The sequence below is a fragment of the Schistocerca nitens genome, chromosome 7, assembly GCF_023898315.1.
Source record: "Schistocerca nitens isolate TAMUIC-IGC-003100 chromosome 7, iqSchNite1.1, whole genome shotgun sequence".
NCBI classification, from domain to species: Eukaryota; Metazoa; Arthropoda; class Insecta; order Orthoptera; family Acrididae; genus Schistocerca; species Schistocerca nitens.
In genome coordinates, this window is record NC_064620.1 from 220,215,894 (window position 1) to 220,237,432 (window position 21,539).

The 21,539-nt window shown below is 41.5% G+C and overlaps 1 protein-coding gene across 4 annotated transcripts in view; it reads right to left on the minus strand.

The window, feature by feature from the left end:
• Positions 1 to 21,539, minus strand: part of LOC126194796 (lipase 3-like) — a 172,709-nt gene that overhangs the window by 16,046 nt on the left and 135,124 nt on the right. For 3 of the 4 annotated variants that reach the window (XM_049933104.1, XM_049933105.1, XM_049933103.1), the window contains exons 7-8: positions 19,594 to 19,678; positions 2,787 to 2,929 (exon numbers count right to left, since the gene is read on the minus strand). In XM_049933104.1, coding sequence (XP_049789061.1) covers positions 2,787 to 2,929; positions 19,594 to 19,678 — 228 coding nt within the window. The remainder of the gene's footprint in view (positions 1 to 2,786; positions 2,930 to 19,593; positions 19,679 to 21,539) is intronic. The other variant, XM_049933106.1, reaches the window with a different exon arrangement.

Sequence of the window (21,539 nt, forward strand, 5' to 3'; positions counted from 1 at the left end):
GCTGATTGGCCTCCACGGGTACACTTCTGCGAATGGTTCATCCAACGATGTGTCAATCCTCATTTCAGTGCAAATGTCCTCTTTACGGATGAGGCTTCATTCCAACGTGATCAAATTGTAAATTTTCACAATCAACATGTGTGGGCTGACGAGAATCCGCACGCAATTGTGCAATCACGTCATCAACACAGATTTTCTGTGAACGTTTGGGCAGGCATTGTTGGTGATGTCTTGATTGGGCCCCATGTTCTTCCACCTACGCTCAATGGAGCACGTTATCATGATTTCATACGGGATACTCTACCTGTGCTGCTAGAACATGTGCCTTTACAAGTTCGACACAAGATGTGGTTCATGCACGATGGAGCTTCTGCACATTTCAGTCGAAGTGTTCGTACGCTTCTCAACAACAGATTCGGTGACCGATGGATTGGTAGAGGCGGACCAATTCCATGGCCTCCACGCTCTCCTGACCTCAACGCTCTTTCATTTATGGGGGCATTTGAAACCTCTTGTCTACGCAACCCCGGTACCAAATGTAGAGACTCTTCGTGCTCGTATTGTGGACGGCTGTGATACAGGGCTGCATCAGCGCAGTAGGGATTCCATGCGACGGAGGATGGATGCATGTATCCTCGCTAACGGAGGACATTTTGAACATTTCCTGTAACAAAGTGTTTCAAGTCACGCTGGTACGTTCTGTTGCTGTGTGTTTCCATTCCATGATTAATGTGATTTGAAGAGAAGTAATAAAATGAGCTCTAACATGGAAAGTAAGCGTTTCCGGACACATGTCCACATAACATATTTTCTTTCTTTGTGTGTGAGGAATGTTTCCTGAAAGTTTGGCCGTACCTTTTTGTAACACCCTGTATAAACATGAAGGGTTATGTTTGTTAAGGACAATTCGCACCTGTCGGACGCCGTTTAGCACGGAAATGGAGCTAAAATTTGCCCAGTGTTCAGACGAATGCCTAGGTTCCGTGCCATATGATCGATTCTGGTACCTCAAACGACAGTTCAAAGATCCGAATGACCCTCACTCCCAACCGTGAAGGAACTACTGTTACATTGCCGGTATGGCCATCAGAGTGTCGAAATTTAAATCCCCTATGAGCAGCGGTGATGGTTCTTTCACATGCAGCTTAATTGGTTGTCTTGACATAAATTGTGCTGCTTACAATGGATAGGTGTATCGCACCTAGATCCGAAGCAGATAAACGAATTTCGTCCCCCGAAAAGCGCTCTATTTCTAAAGCCTTGGGTATGTCATATTCCTCGTCAAACGTAAATCGGATCGTAGTCTTTCTGAAATTATGTGCAATGGCGATCTTTTCAGACAACACGCGCGAGCATCAGTGGTGTGAATACTTCGTCTTCCACGCGCGCCCGTGACCGGCACAAAATATCCAGCCTGATGCAGACTATGTCTGAGCTATCCAAGCACGACGCACGATCCATCCTCACAGCTTTACTTCATCTGATACCTCGCCTCCTACCTCCAAACTTTACAGAAGCTCTCCTACGAAACTTACAAGACTGGCACTGCTGGAAGAAAGGATATTGCGGAGACACAGCCGGGGGTATGTTTCCAGAATGAATGCTTGGTTAGCTCAGTCGGTAGAGCACTTGCCCATGAAAGGTAAAGGTCCCGAGTTCGAGTGTCGCTCCGGCAAAGTTTTAATATGCCAGTAAGTTTCATAATAGCGTAAACGCCGCTGAAGAGCTAAAATTTCATTCTGAAAACATCCCACAGGTTGTGGCTAAGCCATGTATACGCTATATCCAGGAGTGCTAGTCTTGAAATTTCGCAGGAGAGCTTCTGTGAAGTTTAGAAGGTGGGAGACGAGGTAACAGCGGAAGTGAAGCTGTGAGCAGGGGTCGTGCGTCGTGCTTGGACAGCTCAGTCGTCAGAGGACTTGTTCGGAAAAGGTAAACGTCCTGAGTTTGAGTCTCGGTCCGGCACACAGTTCTAATCTGCGAGTAAGTTTCACATCAGCACACACTCCACTGCAGAGTGAAAATTTTATTCTACTCGTACTGTATTTGATTCCAAGGTGATGAAAATACATGTTATTATACTTTAGTAGTTGCAGATTATAATAATTTCTGGCCAATGTGCTCGGCTCTTCCCTATATGTCGTGAGGCAGCTTAGCTCACGACGCGCAAATAAGCCAGAAGACTATATTCACCCAGTATTGGAGAACAAGAGCACCTAGCAACTTCAAATAAACTCTACACGTAATTTCAAACCTTTCCAAAAAATTTTCTCGTTGACCCTGCACTGTCTCCCTCCTATGAAATAACGGAAGAAAAAAATTTTATCGGTTGTTACTTTTTCTTTGTTTATGCAGCAAACCTTCAGCATGAAGGCTGACGTTTTAATTTATTACTTTTTAAATACCAAATCTATTCGCAACACTTGTTGCAGACAGTACCCACATATACCACTGAATGCGCCGGCAAAGTTATATCACTGTACCACACATAGTTCAGGAGACGCGTCGTAATACACATTGAGATATGGGGAACAACTAGTGCAAATTACCCAGACTATATTCATTCACCGTTTGCTAATGAGAGCGCTTAGTGGAATCTGTGTATTAAACATAAAGTGAAACTGTTTTACACGAGGGAGTTCGACTCCTGAAATTATTAAGGATGGGGGTTGCTGGTATGCTAGAGCTCCGAGCCCTGCTGCATGCGGTGTGTCTAGTCGTCCTGTAAGGTCACACCTGAGTAGGTGGCGTAGCGCCCATTATGGAGAGAACCTGAATCAGCGAACCTGGTAAGAGACGAATCTATCGTTTTTGCCGACAAACACGGCTATGGGGGTGGAGACGTTCTGCAGGCGGTACTCCGGCGGTGCCTTGCGTCCGTAGCGCCGCAGATTTTCTTCGCGCCCCCAGTCGTACGCTTGGAACTTCCCTGAAACGAAACGAACAGACAGCAGTCGCAATGAGGAGCGTTGTATTTCACCTGCACACTAAGCGTAAGGAACAACCACATCAATGTAAAGTCATTTTAGGTTCCCAAAAAGTATGACTTAATTATTTTGGTAAGCAGTACACTACTGGACATTAAAATTGGAACACTAACGAAGGCGGCATGCACACAAACGCCAAACTGACATTATATACGTATACGACATTCTTAGGTATAAAAATCATTAGCATTTCAGCGCCATCCCACATTATTTATTTATTTAGCGCATGGAAATACAACCTGAACTAAAACCTTACATACATGAATCGCAAAATTTTGCAAAATAAGTAGAACTAAACTACTAAATATACGAATGAGTATATAAATTTTCAGTCCATTCAAAAGCTGCATCTGTCACTTCAAATAAATCTTCTAGATTTCCAGGGCAAGCTCGTCTGCTACACCTTGCAACAATGTGTTTGATGGTCTGATGCTCATTGCCACAACCACTTTGAGATGACGAAGCGTTTCCCCATCGGTGGAGGCTTTCGTCACAGATACGATGGCCGGTACACATCCTATTAATTGTTTTCCAAGCACGTCACGATAATTCCATACAGCTGGTCACGTGATAGGTTGTATGAGGGTCTGATATTCCTCATGGGGAATATTGTTCCAGGTTTGCGACCACTTCCTACTCATGTTGAAATCCACTACTTGTAGCTATTCTGTCGATATTATAGGTGACTGCCTGGGCTTTAATGGGCTCATTTTAAGCGCAGTGCATTGGGAGCTGAGAAATTTTGATTAATTTTCCATATTCCTTGAGAAGTTGAAATTCAAGGTGAAAACCTTCAGCTGTCTTATTTTGCACAATGCTACTTGTTCTGGTCATAGACCATTTCCAAGCTTAGCCCAAACGAGGAAATAAAAAAATAGAGACTGTACAATTTGACAAGATAGTGTAAAATATAGGTTGACTCTTACACAGAAGACTACGGCCACCAACCACTTTTTATAATGTTATTTATTTACTTAAACAGCGCCGTTACCGGTTTCGAACCGATAGGTTCATCTTCAGACGGGTAGTTCACATTTTACATTACATTTTGTATTTTGTTTCCGCACCTGAAGAAATTTAGGTGATGTAAACAAATTATTATTATTAAATGGAAGATGTTTCGGTTACTTACAATGAGGAATCCGAGCCATTACATTCCAGTGCAGATTGCTTATCATTTTGCAACACTGAAAACTGTATAATGCACTTCTTGTGTATATATATGCAGATAATGAAACGCACCAATCACACAGTTACAAGTTTCATCACATGGACGTATGCATACAAAGATGGCGACATTACAACCATAACAATGCCAAAGACTTCCACTCTCAGACATATTTCCTTACGTACACATATGTGACAGTAGATATTTACAAGTTGCTAATGTTACGTTACTTACTATTTACACTGAAAGAGAACTGATGAAAATTAAGATAAACAAAAAAAAGCAGTCAGTTATAAAGTGTTACTGCACTGATATTACGTAAATATTATGGTATACATTGAAACAAAAGTATATGATATGGGCCAGACATACATAAATAAATGTTACAACTATGGACATATTATGGCTTTAATTGAAAGCACAGTAAATGGGTTGGGATGGATGTGCATATATAAATATTACAAATATTAGAAAAGTGAACTTTTTTATTTTTACTTTAAATTGGAAAGCAGGTGACTGAAACTTTGAAGAAAGGCTGCGTTGGCTAACTTGGTTTGTTATTGAGGAGATTTAGTGGTGATTTGGTTTTATGTACATATATTTCAACGAAATATCATCGATATGGGCTTTCTGAGCTGAAGGCCCACTCGTGTACCCTTGATGACTGCACAACAAAACACTTTACACCTCACCTGGGCTCGTCAACACCGACATTGGACTGTCGATGACTGGAAACCTGTCTGACGAGTCTCGTTTCCAATTGTATCGAGCGGATGGATGTGTACTGGTATGGAGACAATCTCATGTATCCATGGATCCTGCATGTCAGCAGGGGACTGTTTAAGCTTGTTTAAGCTTGTTTAAGCTCTGTACTGGTGTGGAGTGCTGAATTAATTTTTTCGATAAATTCCTTTTTTTCGAAGGAAAGCGTTTGCTGCTTCTGTTTTATTCCACTGGTTTTTTTTTAGGTTAGAGTCAGGTTACAGACAGAGAGTATTGAAAGAGATTAAAACAGAACAGTGACATAATGTCTGTAGCACTATCCAAAGAAATAAAATTTGTATGTTTCATCAGAACATTAGAGGACTGAAAAATAAGATAGATGAGCTTTTCGTATGCCTAAAAAATGGAGTAAATTCTGAAGGTATAGATGTTTTGTGTCTCTCTGAACACCATGTAAGCGCAGGGATGGAGAAGTTAAATTTAAGGGATTACAGATAGCATTCATGTAGAGTAAACATGGAAAAAGGAGGAGTTGCTACTTATATAAAAACTGGACACAAAGTTAAAAATATTGAAACAAACCGTTTTTGTGTAGATCAGATCCTTGAAGCAAGTGCTTGTGGGTTGCTACTGCAATATACGTCTATAGTAATTGTAAAATCTACAGATCCCCTCAAGGTAACTTTCAGCTATTCATGAAAAATCTTGAGGCATTATTGAGCTACTTGTCAGACAAAGAGAAGCATTTAGTTGTTTGTGGTGATTTTAATGTAGATTTCTTAAAAGATACGGATAGGAAAAATGAGCTATAATCTTTGTTTGGTTGTTACAATCTAGTATCTGTTGTAAATTTTCCAACTCGACGACAGCATTGACAGTGCTCAGGCAGAAACAATTAATGTATACCCAGTTGTTAAGGGGTTATCTGATCATGATGCACAGTTAATGAAAATAACACATATAGCACCTTAAGGTTTCAGGCACGTTCATACAAGGCAGGGAGGCTTATTAATGCGAACAGGATACAGACCTTGAAATGCAGCCTAGAAGAGGTAGAATGGGATGAAGTATACACAGAAAATGATGCTGATGCCAAATTCGATTCATTCCACCGTAAATTTGTCTCAATATTTGAGAGTTGCTTTCCTGAAACGTTATCTAAAAAAGCCATTGCTGCTTCTGTTTTCATTCCATTACTAAGGGAATTAAGATATCGTGTAAGAGGAAGAGGGAAATATATGGAAAGGTCAGAATAAGTCAGGATCCGACATTTCTTGCTCACTACAAAATGTACTGTAATGTCTTAAGGAAAGTCATTAAGAAGCCGAGAAGCTTATGTGTTCTGATAGAAATTAATAAGATTAAATCTATATGGAATATTGTCAAACAGTAGACGGGGTAGCCTGACAGTGCACTGCATACGATAGTAATAAAGCTAAATGATGATGTGAGTGACAATTCACAAGTTGCAAGTATTTTTAACAATCACTTTCTGAATGTAGCAGCAAAAATAGGGTTAAAGGTTTCAGGTGAAGAAGCAAAAAAATATGTTAAAAATGTCATTTCCCAGGACTTTAGGCCTTTAGAAATAGCACCAACATACCCCACTGAAATTAAGGGAATTGTAAATATACTGAAAAACAAGAGCTCATGTGGTGTAGATGGAGTCTCTAACAGAATTTTGAAGTGTTGTTCTAATTTAATAAGTGGAGTCCTTAGTGATATATGTAATGCTTCGCTGGCACAAGGAATTTTTCCAGATAGATTGAAATACGCAATTGTCAAACCTCTTCATAAGAAAGGGACAAGAGTGACTTAAATAATTATAGACCAATCTCATTGCTGACTTCATTTTCTAAAACATTCGAAAAAGTTATGTATTGAAGAGTAGTCTCACATTTAAGTGAAAATAATTTACTCATACTCAGCATGTCACAGTTCGGATTCAGGAAGGGTTACTCGACTGAGAATACTATTTACACATTTACCCATCAAATAGTACAAGCCCTAAATAATAAATTATCGCCGTGATCTCTCCAAGGCATTTGATTTTGTGGATAATGTCACACTCTTAGAAAAACTCAGGTTCTATAGGATTGAAGGCTATACACACAGCTGGTTTGAATCATACTTAATGAACAGAAAGCAAAAAGTTGTGATGAATAGCACAGATAATGTTGGGAGGGTGGTAAATTCTAGTGAATGGGGATTTATCACAAAGGGAGTCCCACAGGGTTCAATTTTAGGTCTTCTGCTGTTCCTTATTCCTGTGAATGACCTCCCACTTAACGTTCAGCAAGCGGAACTAATACTTTTTGCAGATGACATGAGTGTTGTAATAAATCCCATTCCAGAAAAAGCAGCTGAAGATACTGTTAAGGATGTCTTTCAAAGAATTATTAAGTGGTTCTCAGAAAATGGACTCTCTCTTAATTTTGAAAAAAAAAAACCTCACTATATCCAGTTCTGTACACCAAATAGAGTCATACCGACAATTGATGTAGCATATGAACAGGGCTCAGTTAACATGGTAGATTTCTCCAAATTTTTGGGTGTTTACATTGATGACAGCTTGAACTGGAAGAAGCATGTTACTGAGCTTCTCAAACAACTAAGTTCAGCTTCTTTAGCTCTTTGTATAATCGCTAGTCTTGGTAATAAACAGTTCAGCCTCCTAACGTACTTTGCATATTTCCACTCAATAATGTCTTACGGAATAGTTTTCTGGGGTAACTCACCTAGGCATAAAGTATTGATTGCACAAGAGAGCAGTGAGAATAATTAGTGGTGTTCACCCAAGGACGTCATGTAGGCACCTTTTCAAGGAGCTAGGTATTTTAACTGCAACATCAGAGTACATATATTCGCTAATGTAATTCGTTACAAATAATCCATCTCAAAAAAAAAAAAAAAGATTGTACTTCTAAATGTAGTTGCATGTGTAGAACTACAAATTTTAGTAATATTAATATTAGCACTATTCATGTGAGTATATATATCTTGTAATCTGATCTGTTCCACATCATATCGATAAAATAATCGGGAAAATGATCTACGGAACATGACATAACTAAAAAAAAAAAACTACTAACTAAACTGTTGGTTCTGCAGCAGAGTCTAGCGAATCTGAAAAATTTGGGTGTCGTTTGCCAAAGTTAGGCACTTAACTGCCAAGTTCATGTTTCTATTGCTAAGCTTGACTCCATCTTCAGCGGGTTTGTCACTCGTTCCTTTTCGCTATTCGCGGAACACTTTCTCGAGCACACAAAAGCATTTAAAAGTAGAGGCAAGAGTTCATCTCCTTGCCCGACCCCCTTCCTGATTTCATAAACATCTGGAATCTTAACCATAAATTTCACTTTGTAGGTGGTGTCAGTAAGAGAATGTGCGATAATGGTCATTGTTTTTCTTTTTGTATAAATCAAATTGTTTGAGGAGCTATTATAATATTCTTATGCACTACATCGTTCTGATTGTTGGACCCAAGAGTGTGATGACGGATTCAAGTCCAATATACAGTCACAGAAACGCGGAAAACATCCAACGCTTGGCATCTAAAATTGCCAAATTCTTTGTTGAAATAGTCTCCTGTACCGCATTCGTCTAAAAATAAGTACTTGTGCCACTAGACTTCCTCGTGTCTTATTTTTCGTGTAGAACGTAGAGTATTCGTACAACTACGATTTCTGAAACATCAGCTATAATGCGCACAATAATTCACAATCTTGTAACGCCATATCATCAAACTGGGCGATGATTTTTTGGCGATAATTTCAACTGTACGTTCCGACCACGCTTCTGCGAATACGTCCACAGTCATTTGACAACTACTACATCATCTTCGATACCAGTGCAGCGTCCACACGAATTTAATCCAGTTTAATTGTGATATCTATACCAACCGAACTCTTAAAATTAAAATGTTCCGTACAAGTACGGACCTCGTTTTTCTCCATCTTATACGTCGCACTTGAGGTTAACCACGTAAGACGACCAACAACTAACATCTCCACTTGCTGTCAACACAGTATTACCGTAGTTTGAAAAAAATACCCGTCTTTCTCAGAAATCTGATATACTTGTTAAACTACACTGGTGCGAAGTAAACTCGAAATGAATCGATGTTAAGACTGAAGGTAGTGATCAGGAGGCTGTGAAGGTAGTGACCAGGAGGCTGCGTACCAAGCGTCCATGGAATGCGGTGTTCTCTTTGATCTGAAACTAGACTGACAGCAAGCAATATTTCGTGCAATACTAACACCATGTTACGGGGTAAAGTCAGCGCCGGCACTCCACTCGGGAATGACTGAGAAGAGAATTCTGTGAGAAGACGTCAGCCAATCACACGCTGACCGACCTACCTCCAGGACGACAACGCGACAGCAGCGGCCCCTTGGTGAAGACGACATAAGCGCCTCTCCCGACTTGTGAAAGCCCGCTTCGATAGTAGCTTCATCATTAGCCAGTTCGTTAGCCGACGCATCGTAGCCTCTTCACTAGCAATTTCTATGTAGCTCAGTTAGAGATCAGCAGTCACTGCAATTCAGTTGACAGACTTTTGTTAGTTGTGGTCGCTAAGACCTACTTGTGTTTGTCTGTTTTGAAGAAGTCAGATTGTTTAATATGTCGCCCTTTGCTTGCGACACGTCTGGGTAATTGCACTTGTGGATGGTCTTGTATAAAGGACTACAAGAATTTTCAGATCAATGTTACGTGTTTGTAGTTGTCTTGCTGTAATAAAACTCATTAATACGAGTTCTTTGACTGTTTGCTAAGTAAAGCGAGTATGCAGGATTCCTAGACACAACACACCATACAGTTTATAAACAGAAAGGCCGACTGAATAACGGGATTTATGTTTCACTACAAATCGCCGAAATTGGAGGTACTGGCGTTTGTGATCGCAAGACCAAAAATTAACTAAAATCACGCAACAGTGGCATCTGGAACGGATTTGATACTTGTGAGACTCTATACCGGTTACGTAAAAGACCTTGCTCCTCCATAGCCGCCTATAATGACGATAAGAGTCTGCTGAATAATGGAACAAAATTTTATGCTCACGGATTATAACGATTTGGAAAAGAAAAACCTCCTCTATAAATATGGACATGAATTTCGCAGACAGAAATATTGCGAAACTCAACGCGCTTTGTTAATCCATTAGGACCAGAGTGCCATCGACAACGGCGCTCGGATCTATACTGAAGAACCAAAGAAACAGGTACACCTGCGTAATATCGTGTAGGGCCCCCGTGAGCAAGCAGAAGTGCCGCAACACGACGTGGCATTGACTCGACTAATGTCTGAAGCAGTGCTGGAGGGAACTGGCACCATGAATCCTGCACAGCTGTCCATAAATCAGTAAGAATACGAGTGGATGGTGGTCTCTTCTGAACAGCACTTTGAAAGGGATTCCAGATGTGCTCAATAATGCTCATATCTGGGAAGTAAAACTCGGAAGAGTGTTCCTGAAGCCACTCTCTAGCAATTCTGGACGTGCAGGGTGTCGAATTGTCCTGCTGGAATTGCCCAAGTTCGTCGGAATGAATGCAGGTGATCAGACAGGATGCTTATGTAAGTGTCGTCTGTTAGAAGTCTCAGCGGTCCCAATCACCCCAACTACACATGCCCCACACCATTACAGAGCCTCCAGCAGCTTGAACAGTTCCCTGCTGACATGCAGCGCCCATGAGTTCTAGAGGTTGTCTCTATACCCCTACACGTCCTTCCGCTCGACACGATTTGGAATGAGACTCTTCCGACCAGGCAACGTGTTCATCAACAGTTCATTGTCGGTGTTGACGGGCCCAGGCGAGACGTAAAACTTCGTGTCGTGCAGTCATCAACGGTACACGAGTGGGCCTTCGGCTCAAAAAGCCAATATCGAGGATGTTTTGTTGAATGGTTCGAATGCTGACACTTGTTGATGTCCCAGCACTGATATCTATAGCAGTTTCCGGAAAGGTTGCATCTCTGTCAAGCTGAACGATTCTCTTCAGTCTTCGTTGCTCCAGTACTTCCAGCATCTTTTTGCGGCAGCAGCGATGTCGGAGATCTGATGTTTTATCGGACTCCTAATATTCACGATACACTCGTGAAGTGGTCGTTGTGCCAGTTCTCTGGCGTGCTGCGTATCCGGCACTATCGATAGCCACTTGTATTTCTGTTTCCGTCTGGTTCGGCCTGCGCAGGCCTTCCGCCCCGGCACGGAGGTGTGGTTTCGTTGTTGGCGGGCCTCGTTGATTTGGGCATTGGGCAGTGTGCCGTGTTGATGATGTGGTGGACAACTGATGGATTCCCGCACGAGATCGCTCGAGGTTCTCAGCCTCTGAAAAGGGTGCCACGATATCGCTTGGGTTTCCGCACTCAGGAGTTGTAAGGACTGCAGGGCAGTTTTGTGTGTGTTTGCTCTGCGTGGCGGGGTTCGTTTCACCTTACTTCAGCTTGTTCGTATTTTCTGCGTGCTTCCGTTTCAGCCGGAGTCTGGGTGTCGAGTTTTCTGCTGGTGTGTACCCGGTCGTCATCCCTGTTTTCCCGCCCGGGGGGCGGCTGTATCTGTTGGTGGGAATTATTTAGCAGCGTGTGTTTTGCGTGGACCCGGTGTGCTCACGCGCCCTGATTCTGAGTTGAAATTACTGTGGTCAGACTGGCTCGGTTGCTGGAGTGTGTGTTGTTGGTTTTCTGGCTTGCTGGGGACTGCGCGCGCGCCTGTTCCGTTTGTGATATGGCAGCAGTCTGATATTTTTATGTGTGCTTGTTAAGTTGCTAGCAATTGCTTTTAGTGTTGTGCTTACTTATTTCATTTAAATTGCTGGGTATTGTCATTTTTCTGTCCTTTTACCTTTATTTGTTGTGTCAATTAAGCCTAAGACGATGTCCAAGGTGCTAGCAATTGATTTTGGCCTCTTGTGTACTTAATCCTATTTAATTCTTGAGCATTGGCATTTGCTTGTTCTTTTACTCTTATTTATTTGTTGTGCCAGTTAGCCCTAAGATGATGTCAGACCTTGGTATCTGTCAACCTTATTTTGGCTACTAACGCTCAGGTGAAATATTGCCGGGCTTATCCCGGATTTGTCATTAATTGAGAGCTTTTTATACTGTATTTTTAGTAGTAGTTTTGGCAAGTGAACTTGCGTATGGTATTTGTGGTGTTTACCCCTCCCCCCTTCTTCCTCCTTCGTGTAAACTGATTTGGCAAGATTGCAAGGTGGCCTGTGTTATTACCTACGTAAGTTTGCCCGCTGCTGTAGTCGTAACATGGTTTGACCGGCAAGAGGCCCATGTTGGCGAAAGTTTGTATGTGTTTGCGCTGTTAATGTTGGGCCTTGCCGTACATATATTTACTCATGTACGTGTTGTTGTGTTAAGGATTTTAGGGCATTTTTAGCTGAGATACCTGTTGAAAATTTTATCACTCTTTTAAAGAAGGTATAGGAAGGAGTAACTTCAACTGAAAATTTAATTGTAAATTATACATCTGTGCTTCACATTTAAAAATTTAACTGTATTAGGTGAAAATATGTACTTTAATGCACAACGATTATTTGTCAAAGTATCAACTTGTAAAATTTGTTTGGCAGTGATTCAAACGAGAAAAATAAGTTTCTCTGTTCACATTTCACATTTTTATTACCTCATATTGTAAGCAGTTTGATTGCTTGTGTCAGTGTAATTTGTAAACCATAGTGTAATTCATTACAATTAATTAATTGTTTTGGGGAAATAAACCTTGTATTGTATGTCTCCTTTTCATTAACCGAATCCCATCCAAATCGTCCGCTCAGTCGTAAGGGAAAATCCCCACTTCATCGCTACCTCGGAGATGCTGTGTCCCATCGCTCGTGCGCCGACTGTGACATCGCGTTCAAATTCACTTAAATCTTGATAACATGCCATTGCAGCACCGATATTGGCTTTCGGAGCCGAAGGCCCACTCGTGTCCCCTTGATGACTGCGCGACACGAACTTTACCCCTCGCATAGGCCCGTCAAGGTCGACAATGCACTGTTAATGATTGGAAACTTGTTGCCTAGTCGGATGATTCTCGTTTCAAATTGTATCGAGCGGATGGACGTGTACGGGTATGGAGACAACCTCATGAATCCATAACCTTGCAAGTCAGCAGGGGACTGTTCAATCCGTTAGAGGCTCTGTAATGTTGTGGGGCATGTGCAGTTGGAGTGATATGGGATCCCTGATACGTCTAGATACGACTCTGACAGATAACATGTACGTAAGCATTCTGTCTGATCCATTCACGTCCTTTGTGCATTCCGACGAACTTGGGTAATTCCAGCAGGACAATGCGACACCCCACTTGGCGAGAACTGCAACAGAGTGGCTCCAGGAACACTCTTCTGAGTCTGAGTAAACACTTCCGCTGGCCACCAAAGTCCCCAGCGTTTCTGGGATACCTTGCAACGTGCTGGTCAGACGAGATCTAGACCCCCTCGTTCTCTTACGGATTTAAGGACAGCTCAGCAGGAATCATGGTGTCAATTTTCTCCAGCATTACTTCAGAGTCGTCCATGCCACTTCGTGTTTCGGTACTTGTGCGTGCTCGCAGGGGCCCAACACGATATTACGCTGGTGTACCAATTTCTTTGGCTGTGTAAAAAGTCGCATGAAATCAGCGAATTGAATCACCCATAAATTTCAGAGTACTACTAGCAATGGAGCAGCACAATGACAGTGCGTAGGGAGCTTAAAAAGAATGGCGTATAATGGCTGAGCAGCTGCTCATAAACCAAACATTGTCAGATCTAGGAGACGCTAGAGATGGTGTAAAGAGCGATGCAACGAGTGATTTGCAGCGATGAATGACGCTCTACGGAGTGGCAACCCAATGGGCGGGATTGGGTTTCGCGAATTTCTGGAGAAGGTTATGTGCCACCAAGTGCAATGCCAACAGTAAAGTACAGGGGAGGTGGTGTTATGGTGTGGAGGTGTTTTTCGTGGTTAGGCTGTTAGTCCTCTTATCGCGCTTAGGAAAACGCTAAATGTGGAAGAATATAAACACATTTTACGGCATTACGTACTATGTGTAGTGAAGGAACGCTTCTTAGACGATGACTGCATCAGCACGACAATGCACTATGTCATAATACAGCATCTGTGAGGCAATGATTTCAATGATTCGTGGGCAATAACAAAATGGACTGGTCCGGCCAGAGTCTTTATCTGAACCCAACGGAACACCTTTGGGATGAGTTGGAAGGTCGACTTCGCTCCAGACCCCTGGCTGCTTTCAATTGTTGAGTAAGAATGCGCTGCCAATGCCTCTCTGACATTCAGACACTTCATTGAAATTGTCCTCAGCGGGGATAAGCTGTCAAAAGGCGAAGGATCGACCCATCCCATATCAATATCCACTAATAGGTGATAATTTTGATGAGACAACATTGAACTCAAGTTGTTCTTTACCCTTTCGGTCATGGCGTCCTCGTATAAGGACATACTAAATAAATGCTTAGTGTATTAAAATTCGTTAAATTTTACCAATTGTGATTGTTGTCCTCGTATTGTCACAAGCAGAGAGTTTATTTGAGAACAGTGTCGGCATCGCCTCTCAATCAGTGGTACCAGAAAACAAAACTGAAAGTTCAAAATGGCTCTGAGCACCATGGGACTTAACATCTGAGGTCATCAGTCCCCTAGAACCTGGAACTACATAAACCCAAGTAACCTAAGGACATCACACACATCCATGCCTGAGGCAGGATTCAAAACTGCGACCTTAGCGGTCGAACCGCTCGGCCACTGCGGCCGGCAAACTGAAAGTGCAGTCACATGTACACTTCCCAGTAATCTTTGTACCTCCCATCAACCGGTTAATATCTTCTGAGTTTAGGTAAAAAAATTTATTTGTGCGTAGAAGGTGCTTTGTTGAAAGTGAAAGCTAAAGGTGTCTTTTGGAACGAAAGGTAAGTGACCTATGTTGTGGATTGGCAGGAGCCAACCCACGGAGTTTGGAGGAAGCCGAAAGGCACGCGTTTAAGCTCACGAAGGCTGGTGTGAGGTCTGGAACAGGACAAGGAATGTAGACTAGAAAAAAAGGATGTAACTGGTGGAATACTTAACTTTAATCCATTAATGTTGAACATAGCTCTTGTCTGTACATTATTTACAATAGCAATAGCAACTAAACATGGCGCCTTGCTAGGTCGTAGCAAATGACGTAGCTGAAGGCTATGCTAACTATCGTCTCGGCAAATGAGCGTATTTTGTCAGTGAACCATCGCTAGCAAAGTCGGTTGTACAACTGGGACGAATGCTAGGAAGTCTCTCTAGACCTGCCGTGTGGCGGCGCTCGGTCTGCAATCACTGATAGTGGCGACACGCGGGTCCAACGTATACTAACGGACCGCGGCCGATTTAAAGGTTACCACCTAGCAAGTGTGGTGTCTGGCGGTGACACCACAACCTATTTATAACTTCATACAAGTCTCCATATGAGGACATTGTGGTTGAAAAGTTGTAATAGCATAGAAGTTTAGGACATTATTTCGCTGTCTTTTTAGTCATCTTACGGTCATTTCACAATGCCCCGAGTCCGAGACAGACGAAGGCCACTTACAGAAGAAGTAGTCATAGACCTCATTAATTCATCTGAAACTGGTGTTCTATCCGGTGATCCTAGAGATAATTTTGAGCAAGAGGACAACGATGGGGGTAGTGTTAGACTTTTATATCATACGGTATTGTAAGCTGAGTAGCCTAGACGCAAAGCCCGCCAACTGCGTGATAAGTTACTGAAATAATCACGAAACAATCGTCCCATCCAAACGATAATGCATTGGCAGCGAGAATGTTATTGTTGCGTACGAATTTGTTACAGCGCAGTCAACCTAAAGCTGAATAAGAAAAATATCAATTCTACTCGTAACAGACTGGAAGGTAGTTTTGAATGTCCAGATAGGTAAGCCAGATGTCTGTTCATGTGCTTTGCATCCTGACACGGCAGGGCGACAGCCACGTCTATTGGGCATTTAGCGGGCTTTGCACCCGAAGACAACATACAGTTAGCTGCTTCTGGAATCAAAACCGATTTTAGACATCCATTTTCGGCGGTTTATAGCCGGTTTTTCAACCTGTAACCTATTTCATCAGTAGACGCTGAAAAAGTCAATATGAACGTCTGCCCACCTCAAAATCGACATAAAATGAATTTAGCGGGGTTTTCATCTGGGCTACTCAGATGTACGTTTTCTTACGAGTTTTTCTTTTTGTAATAGCATTTTTATTATAGGTTCTGTAGATCGCCTTATCATCGAAGCGCAAAACAATTATGACAATGACCAAGATCATCCTGAAATAGATATTATGCCTGAAACTGATGTGATGGATGTTGTTGATCTACAGTGACATCATAATTTTGGACAATTCGCACCTAAAAAAAGATATACGGTGGAGGAAAAGAGGACTCACTTATATATATCCTTTTGTCGAATGGTAGAAATGTTACTCTGAGCCGGTGGATAACTTTGAGAGCCTCTACCAATTTTTTTAAAAAAATATTTCACTGATGTTCTTGTGTACAGATGTGTGGAATGCACAAATATTCATGCAGTTTACAGAAGTGTAGGTAATTTTGCTCTTATGACAGAAAAAGAAATACTTTCACTTATAAGAATTCACATTCTGAAGGGAATTTTGAAACGCCCCAGGATTAGATATAAGTGGAAGCCGCAGCTACGTATTTTCCAAATAGCAGCCACTATGTCAGTTAAACGGTTCCTAAAACTGGGACAGAACTTTCACTGTGTTGACATAACAAGTGATCCTGATAAAAATTATCGATTTTGGAAAGTCAGGCCAATACACAATTCCATAAAGGAATCTTTGCTGAGTTTACCAACAGAACAACATCTTAGTGTCGATGAGCACATGGCGGCTTTCAAGGGATCATTGAATGTAAAACACTATGTGAAGGGCAAACCGAAACCATGGGGAATAAAAATATGTGCACTCTGTAGAACAAGCGGTCAAATGTTTGATTTTATAATATATCAAGGCTCGACGACGTAACAATATTAAAATTTTTTTGTCTTGGGGCTTCAGTAGTGGTGAATCAATGAAACAATTGTGCTTTTCATTTTTGATAAATATTTTTCAAATTATAGTCTCCTGCAGTACTTGAGAAATAAGAATATGTACGCCATATGTACGGTGCACCAAAATCTTTTCGAGAACCCACCATTTTCTAATGACAAAGGTATGAAGAAACGTGGTAGAGGCTCTGCTGAGGAACTGATAAGTGAAGATGAAGAAGTTATAGTTACAAAGTGGTATGCCAGTAAGCCATTGGCAATGGCATAGAATTTTGTGGGAATTGGAAACAGAGATATGTGTAAAAGATGGGATAAAACTGAAAGGAAATATGTTGAACTCGACTGGCCGGAAGTTATACAAGTTTACAATCAACATATGGGAGGGGTCGACAAGATGGATTTTCTGATCACAATTTATCGGACATTCATCAGATCGGGAAAGTGGACGCCTCACAAGTTTGCTCATGCAGTTGATATTGCATGTGCAAATGCTTGGATTGAGTACAAGAAAAACGCATCAGAATTGGGTTTTTCCTAAAAATTAGAGCCTTGACTTGCTTTACTTTAGCATAAGTGTGGCCAAAATTACTGACAAAAAATTGATAAGCAAGCTGTCACGAAAAGGGAGCGTCCCACTAGTGAGGTCCAATGCCATCTCCAAGTACTTCAAAACGAGCCAGTACAGAAGTTTGTCCAGAAGCTGATGTTTTTTTGAACAACGTTGGACATCTTCCAGTGGTCAGTGACAAAAAATCATTTGAAAGGTGCAAGAAACCGGGTTGCAAAGGCAAAGCCAAATTTTATTGTGTAAAATGTAACATTCACTTATTTCTGGACAGAAAAATGATTTTTTTTATTACCCTTCTTCACAAGTGTAAAACCATAGTTTATGTATATAATCATTAACTAAGCTTTGTGTAATTTATGTATTTTGGTGAAATAAAATCAAATACAATACTTTGACTTTTCGACTTATACTGCACCCACTTGAACACAATGTCCTCATATGACGACGCGTTCTGTCACCTTTTGGGGGGCTCCTCGGAATATTTTATACATCTGAAAAATCATAATTTGATTCTATGAGCTGGATAGCAGTGCCATGATTTTGTTTTCAGGAAAAAAATTATCCGTGCCCGAAAAGGTTAACGTAACGAAAACTAATGGATGTAAGGATACTGTCGTCAGTAACCCTAGGGAGTGTTGTAGGGCCGTTACTGTTTACATTATGTATTACTTATTTTATGGATACCGTTGCGATATCAGTGATCCTTTTGGCAGACGATGCTGTTGTCTGTAGGGAGGATGGGCAGCCAGAAAACGATAGCATAACGCAAGAAGACCTGAAGAGGCATGACGGTTGATGCGCGAACTCTCATTTGACCCGGAACGAAAACAAATATAACATTCTGCGCGTAAAGAGGCGAAAAGTATATTACTGTTCGATTACGCTATTGGTCTGGAAATCATTGGAAACAGTAACATCCGTAAAATACTTGAGAGCGCTGTGTCGTCCGAACAAGACGCAGCCAGCGCAAAAGCACCGCAGGCGCAAAAGATGCGAGCTGGTGCCAATACCATTGAGACTCGCCCCTTGCGTGAGTTTCACCAGCGCGACGGGCGGCGCTGAGGATGAAGATATCGACTTCGCTTCGGCCAATTGCAAGCCGAGTGCAGTCCTCCAATGACCGGACGACAATGGACAGAAGCCTACTCGGAAGACAGAAGAGCAACTTTTGCCCACTTCATTACAGATCATCGTCCAGGACTGACTTTTTCTTGTTATATTACATACGGTGTTGTAGACTTAATTATTCAACTAGTCACAAAGAGAACTAAACCTTTTAACTCATTTGTGTGACTTTGTTACTAATTTGTTAGAGTGTTGTAGAACTTTGTTCTCCTATCCTGTTACCTGACCATGGGACGTAGGTGTGTAAAAGTAGGAGGGAGAAACTGTCTTAGCGGTGTACTGCACCAGATGCCGTTTCACGAACTCTGCAACTCGGCCTACCGTAACAGTGGCAATTCGACCTCAGCAGCAGCGACGAGGCCTTTACAAAATGGCGACGAGGGTTTACAAAAGAGAGTAACCATCTCGGGCTATATGAAGCGGACTGATCAAAAGAAATTTTTGGAAAAGCGGAAGTCCAGCTGCAATATATCCGGAGGATTTTAAGGAAACGTAATTAAACCAAGAAAAAACAGCTTACAAAACACTTGTTCGACGAACATTTGAATTTTGTCCTTGAGTTTGGGACCCTTTCCAAGGAGAACTAACGGAAGTGACAGAGAGCGTACTATGTTTCGTCACGTGATTATTCTGTAACAGCAAGAGCGCTACGAAGATGCTCAACTAAGCCCTGTGTTAGAACGTACTAATGTTACTTTGTGCGTATAAAGCTGTAATTCGGAGAGAGTACGATCTAAGAACAACCGGCAGCATATTACTTCCTAGCGAAATCACTACGGCATGAAAACTAGTTAAATTAGAGGTAATACCCACAATGATAGATTTCACGCATCATTCGCGAATGCAAGTAAAGGGGAAAGGGGAATGGAGAAAATCAGAAATACCCTGTGTCACGCCGAAAAGAGCTTGCGGAGTGTATGTGTAGACGTAGATGTAGATTGTAGTGTGTCGAGACTCACAACTTACCAGTCTTTATATTCTGAGCGTAATGGGCAAGCGCTGTTGTTGAGCTTCCACAGAGGCTGTGAGCCACGAAGAACTCCAGCCGTGACTGCAACAGGAAAAGAAAACATGAAGGAGGGAATACACTACAGAAGCAAATGTACACGACTGGAACTCGCCATACAGGAAATAGCATGAGCATTGCAACTTGTGATGTAACAAAATAAAAGTGATGTTGTTATTCAATGGAAAAGTTGGAAATTGAGATTTCGTTTACTGCTTTATCAATCACAATTGGCGTAAGAATCATGGATTGACCATTGTGATAAAATATTGCAGTATGAAATGTGAATAGTCTTTACTTGCAGTTTCGCGTTGCTTGAAGCAGCCACAGCTAGCGTGCTATTGATTAAGAAATTGCATTATCGTCTTTGTAATTACTTCATGATCGTAGATACGATCATACCCGGTCGTGAAGTTATTCTTATGACAAAACAATTTCCTAAGGGACCAGAAAGTTCTTAAGGGCGCAAAAACAACTGTAACATCACACAAAAGGGAAATTAAATATGAAAGCTGATGAAAGAAGACGATAAAACAGTTTTCTTTTTGTCAATGTAACACGCACATTGGACTGCTGATCTTGGTGTCTGTAATCTTAGCAAAATGCATAATTAAAATGAAAATAATACTGAGGAGATGATAGGAATGAGCACTGCTAAATGATTCAGTATTCCCAGAACAAGTATTTATTATAACTAAAACATATATCGTACCTTAAGCTTAGTACTACAATGACAGTAGATTTTTATGTCCGTTTCATGTCCATTGAGCGCTCTTTTATATAGCCATTGTCCTCTTGAGTCGCTCGTGCGTCGTCACGATAAGTTATAATAGTTCTTCTTTTCACACTCCACTCAAACTTAGACGGAACACGTTTTTATTTATTTAGTAAAAAAATTAGATCAGACCGCCACAAATCTGCGTCCGTCTTACTTAAGAAACACAGTATAAGTGTTTTAGCGCTCAAGGCTTCATTTGTTCTCCAGCGAACAAAATAGTGAAGGATCGCATATCTATCCGTATTTTTCCGTTTATGTTGCCGCCCAAAGACGACGAATTACTTTATTTAGGAAACTCCACCGTCGCTATGCTGGTTTGGCACAATTGATCATTTTTATAACACGACACAATATAATTCACGAAGTACCAATATCAAATGTCCATTAGGCCCACTACAAGCAGAAAGCTTTATGTTAGGAAATAGTTTCACATTTCATTCATACGCTCCAGCTTCTCAAGCATGAGATCGAAAAGTAGAAGTACGAAATTTTTATATAAATTTGGATTCGTCATATTCTTCAATAATTTGTGTGACGCTCCCGTTTCTTATCCTTCCTTGTTCTAACAAACAATCTTGGCATCGCTAATTCTGTAACTATTCCTGCCAGTGTCAAAACTTATTCTCCAGATAACTTCACTAACCCTGCCACAATCACCGGTTTAGTTACCCCGCGATTATTTTCCGTTTAGGCTGGAGTTGGGTTGTTTTGGGGGAGGAAACCAGACTCCGGTTAGGCGTTATTAAGTGTTCGTACAACGCGATTTCCGCACTGCTCCCAGAATAGAATTTAAAGCGGGTGCTTGTCTGAGACTGTACAACTGGCCCTCACTAGTGTAGCGATTTGGCCGAAAACTTTGTGTCAAAATTTGCTTTTCTTGGATACACCGAGAAGATAATACGTAATATTTCTTACTGGTTATTCCTGTTAGTCGTTTATATCCACTCTGGTAGCCTGAATCTATGGTTTTCTCTAATAATTATAACAACGCCGATTATTCGCAAACCCAGTCAACCACATAAACAGCGATTGGCATTCAGCCGTTCGCCTTTATTCCGCTCAGATCGTATAGCCCCGTTCCCTGTTGTCTGCAGGAAAGTTTATTTATAGATGCCATGGGGATTCCCC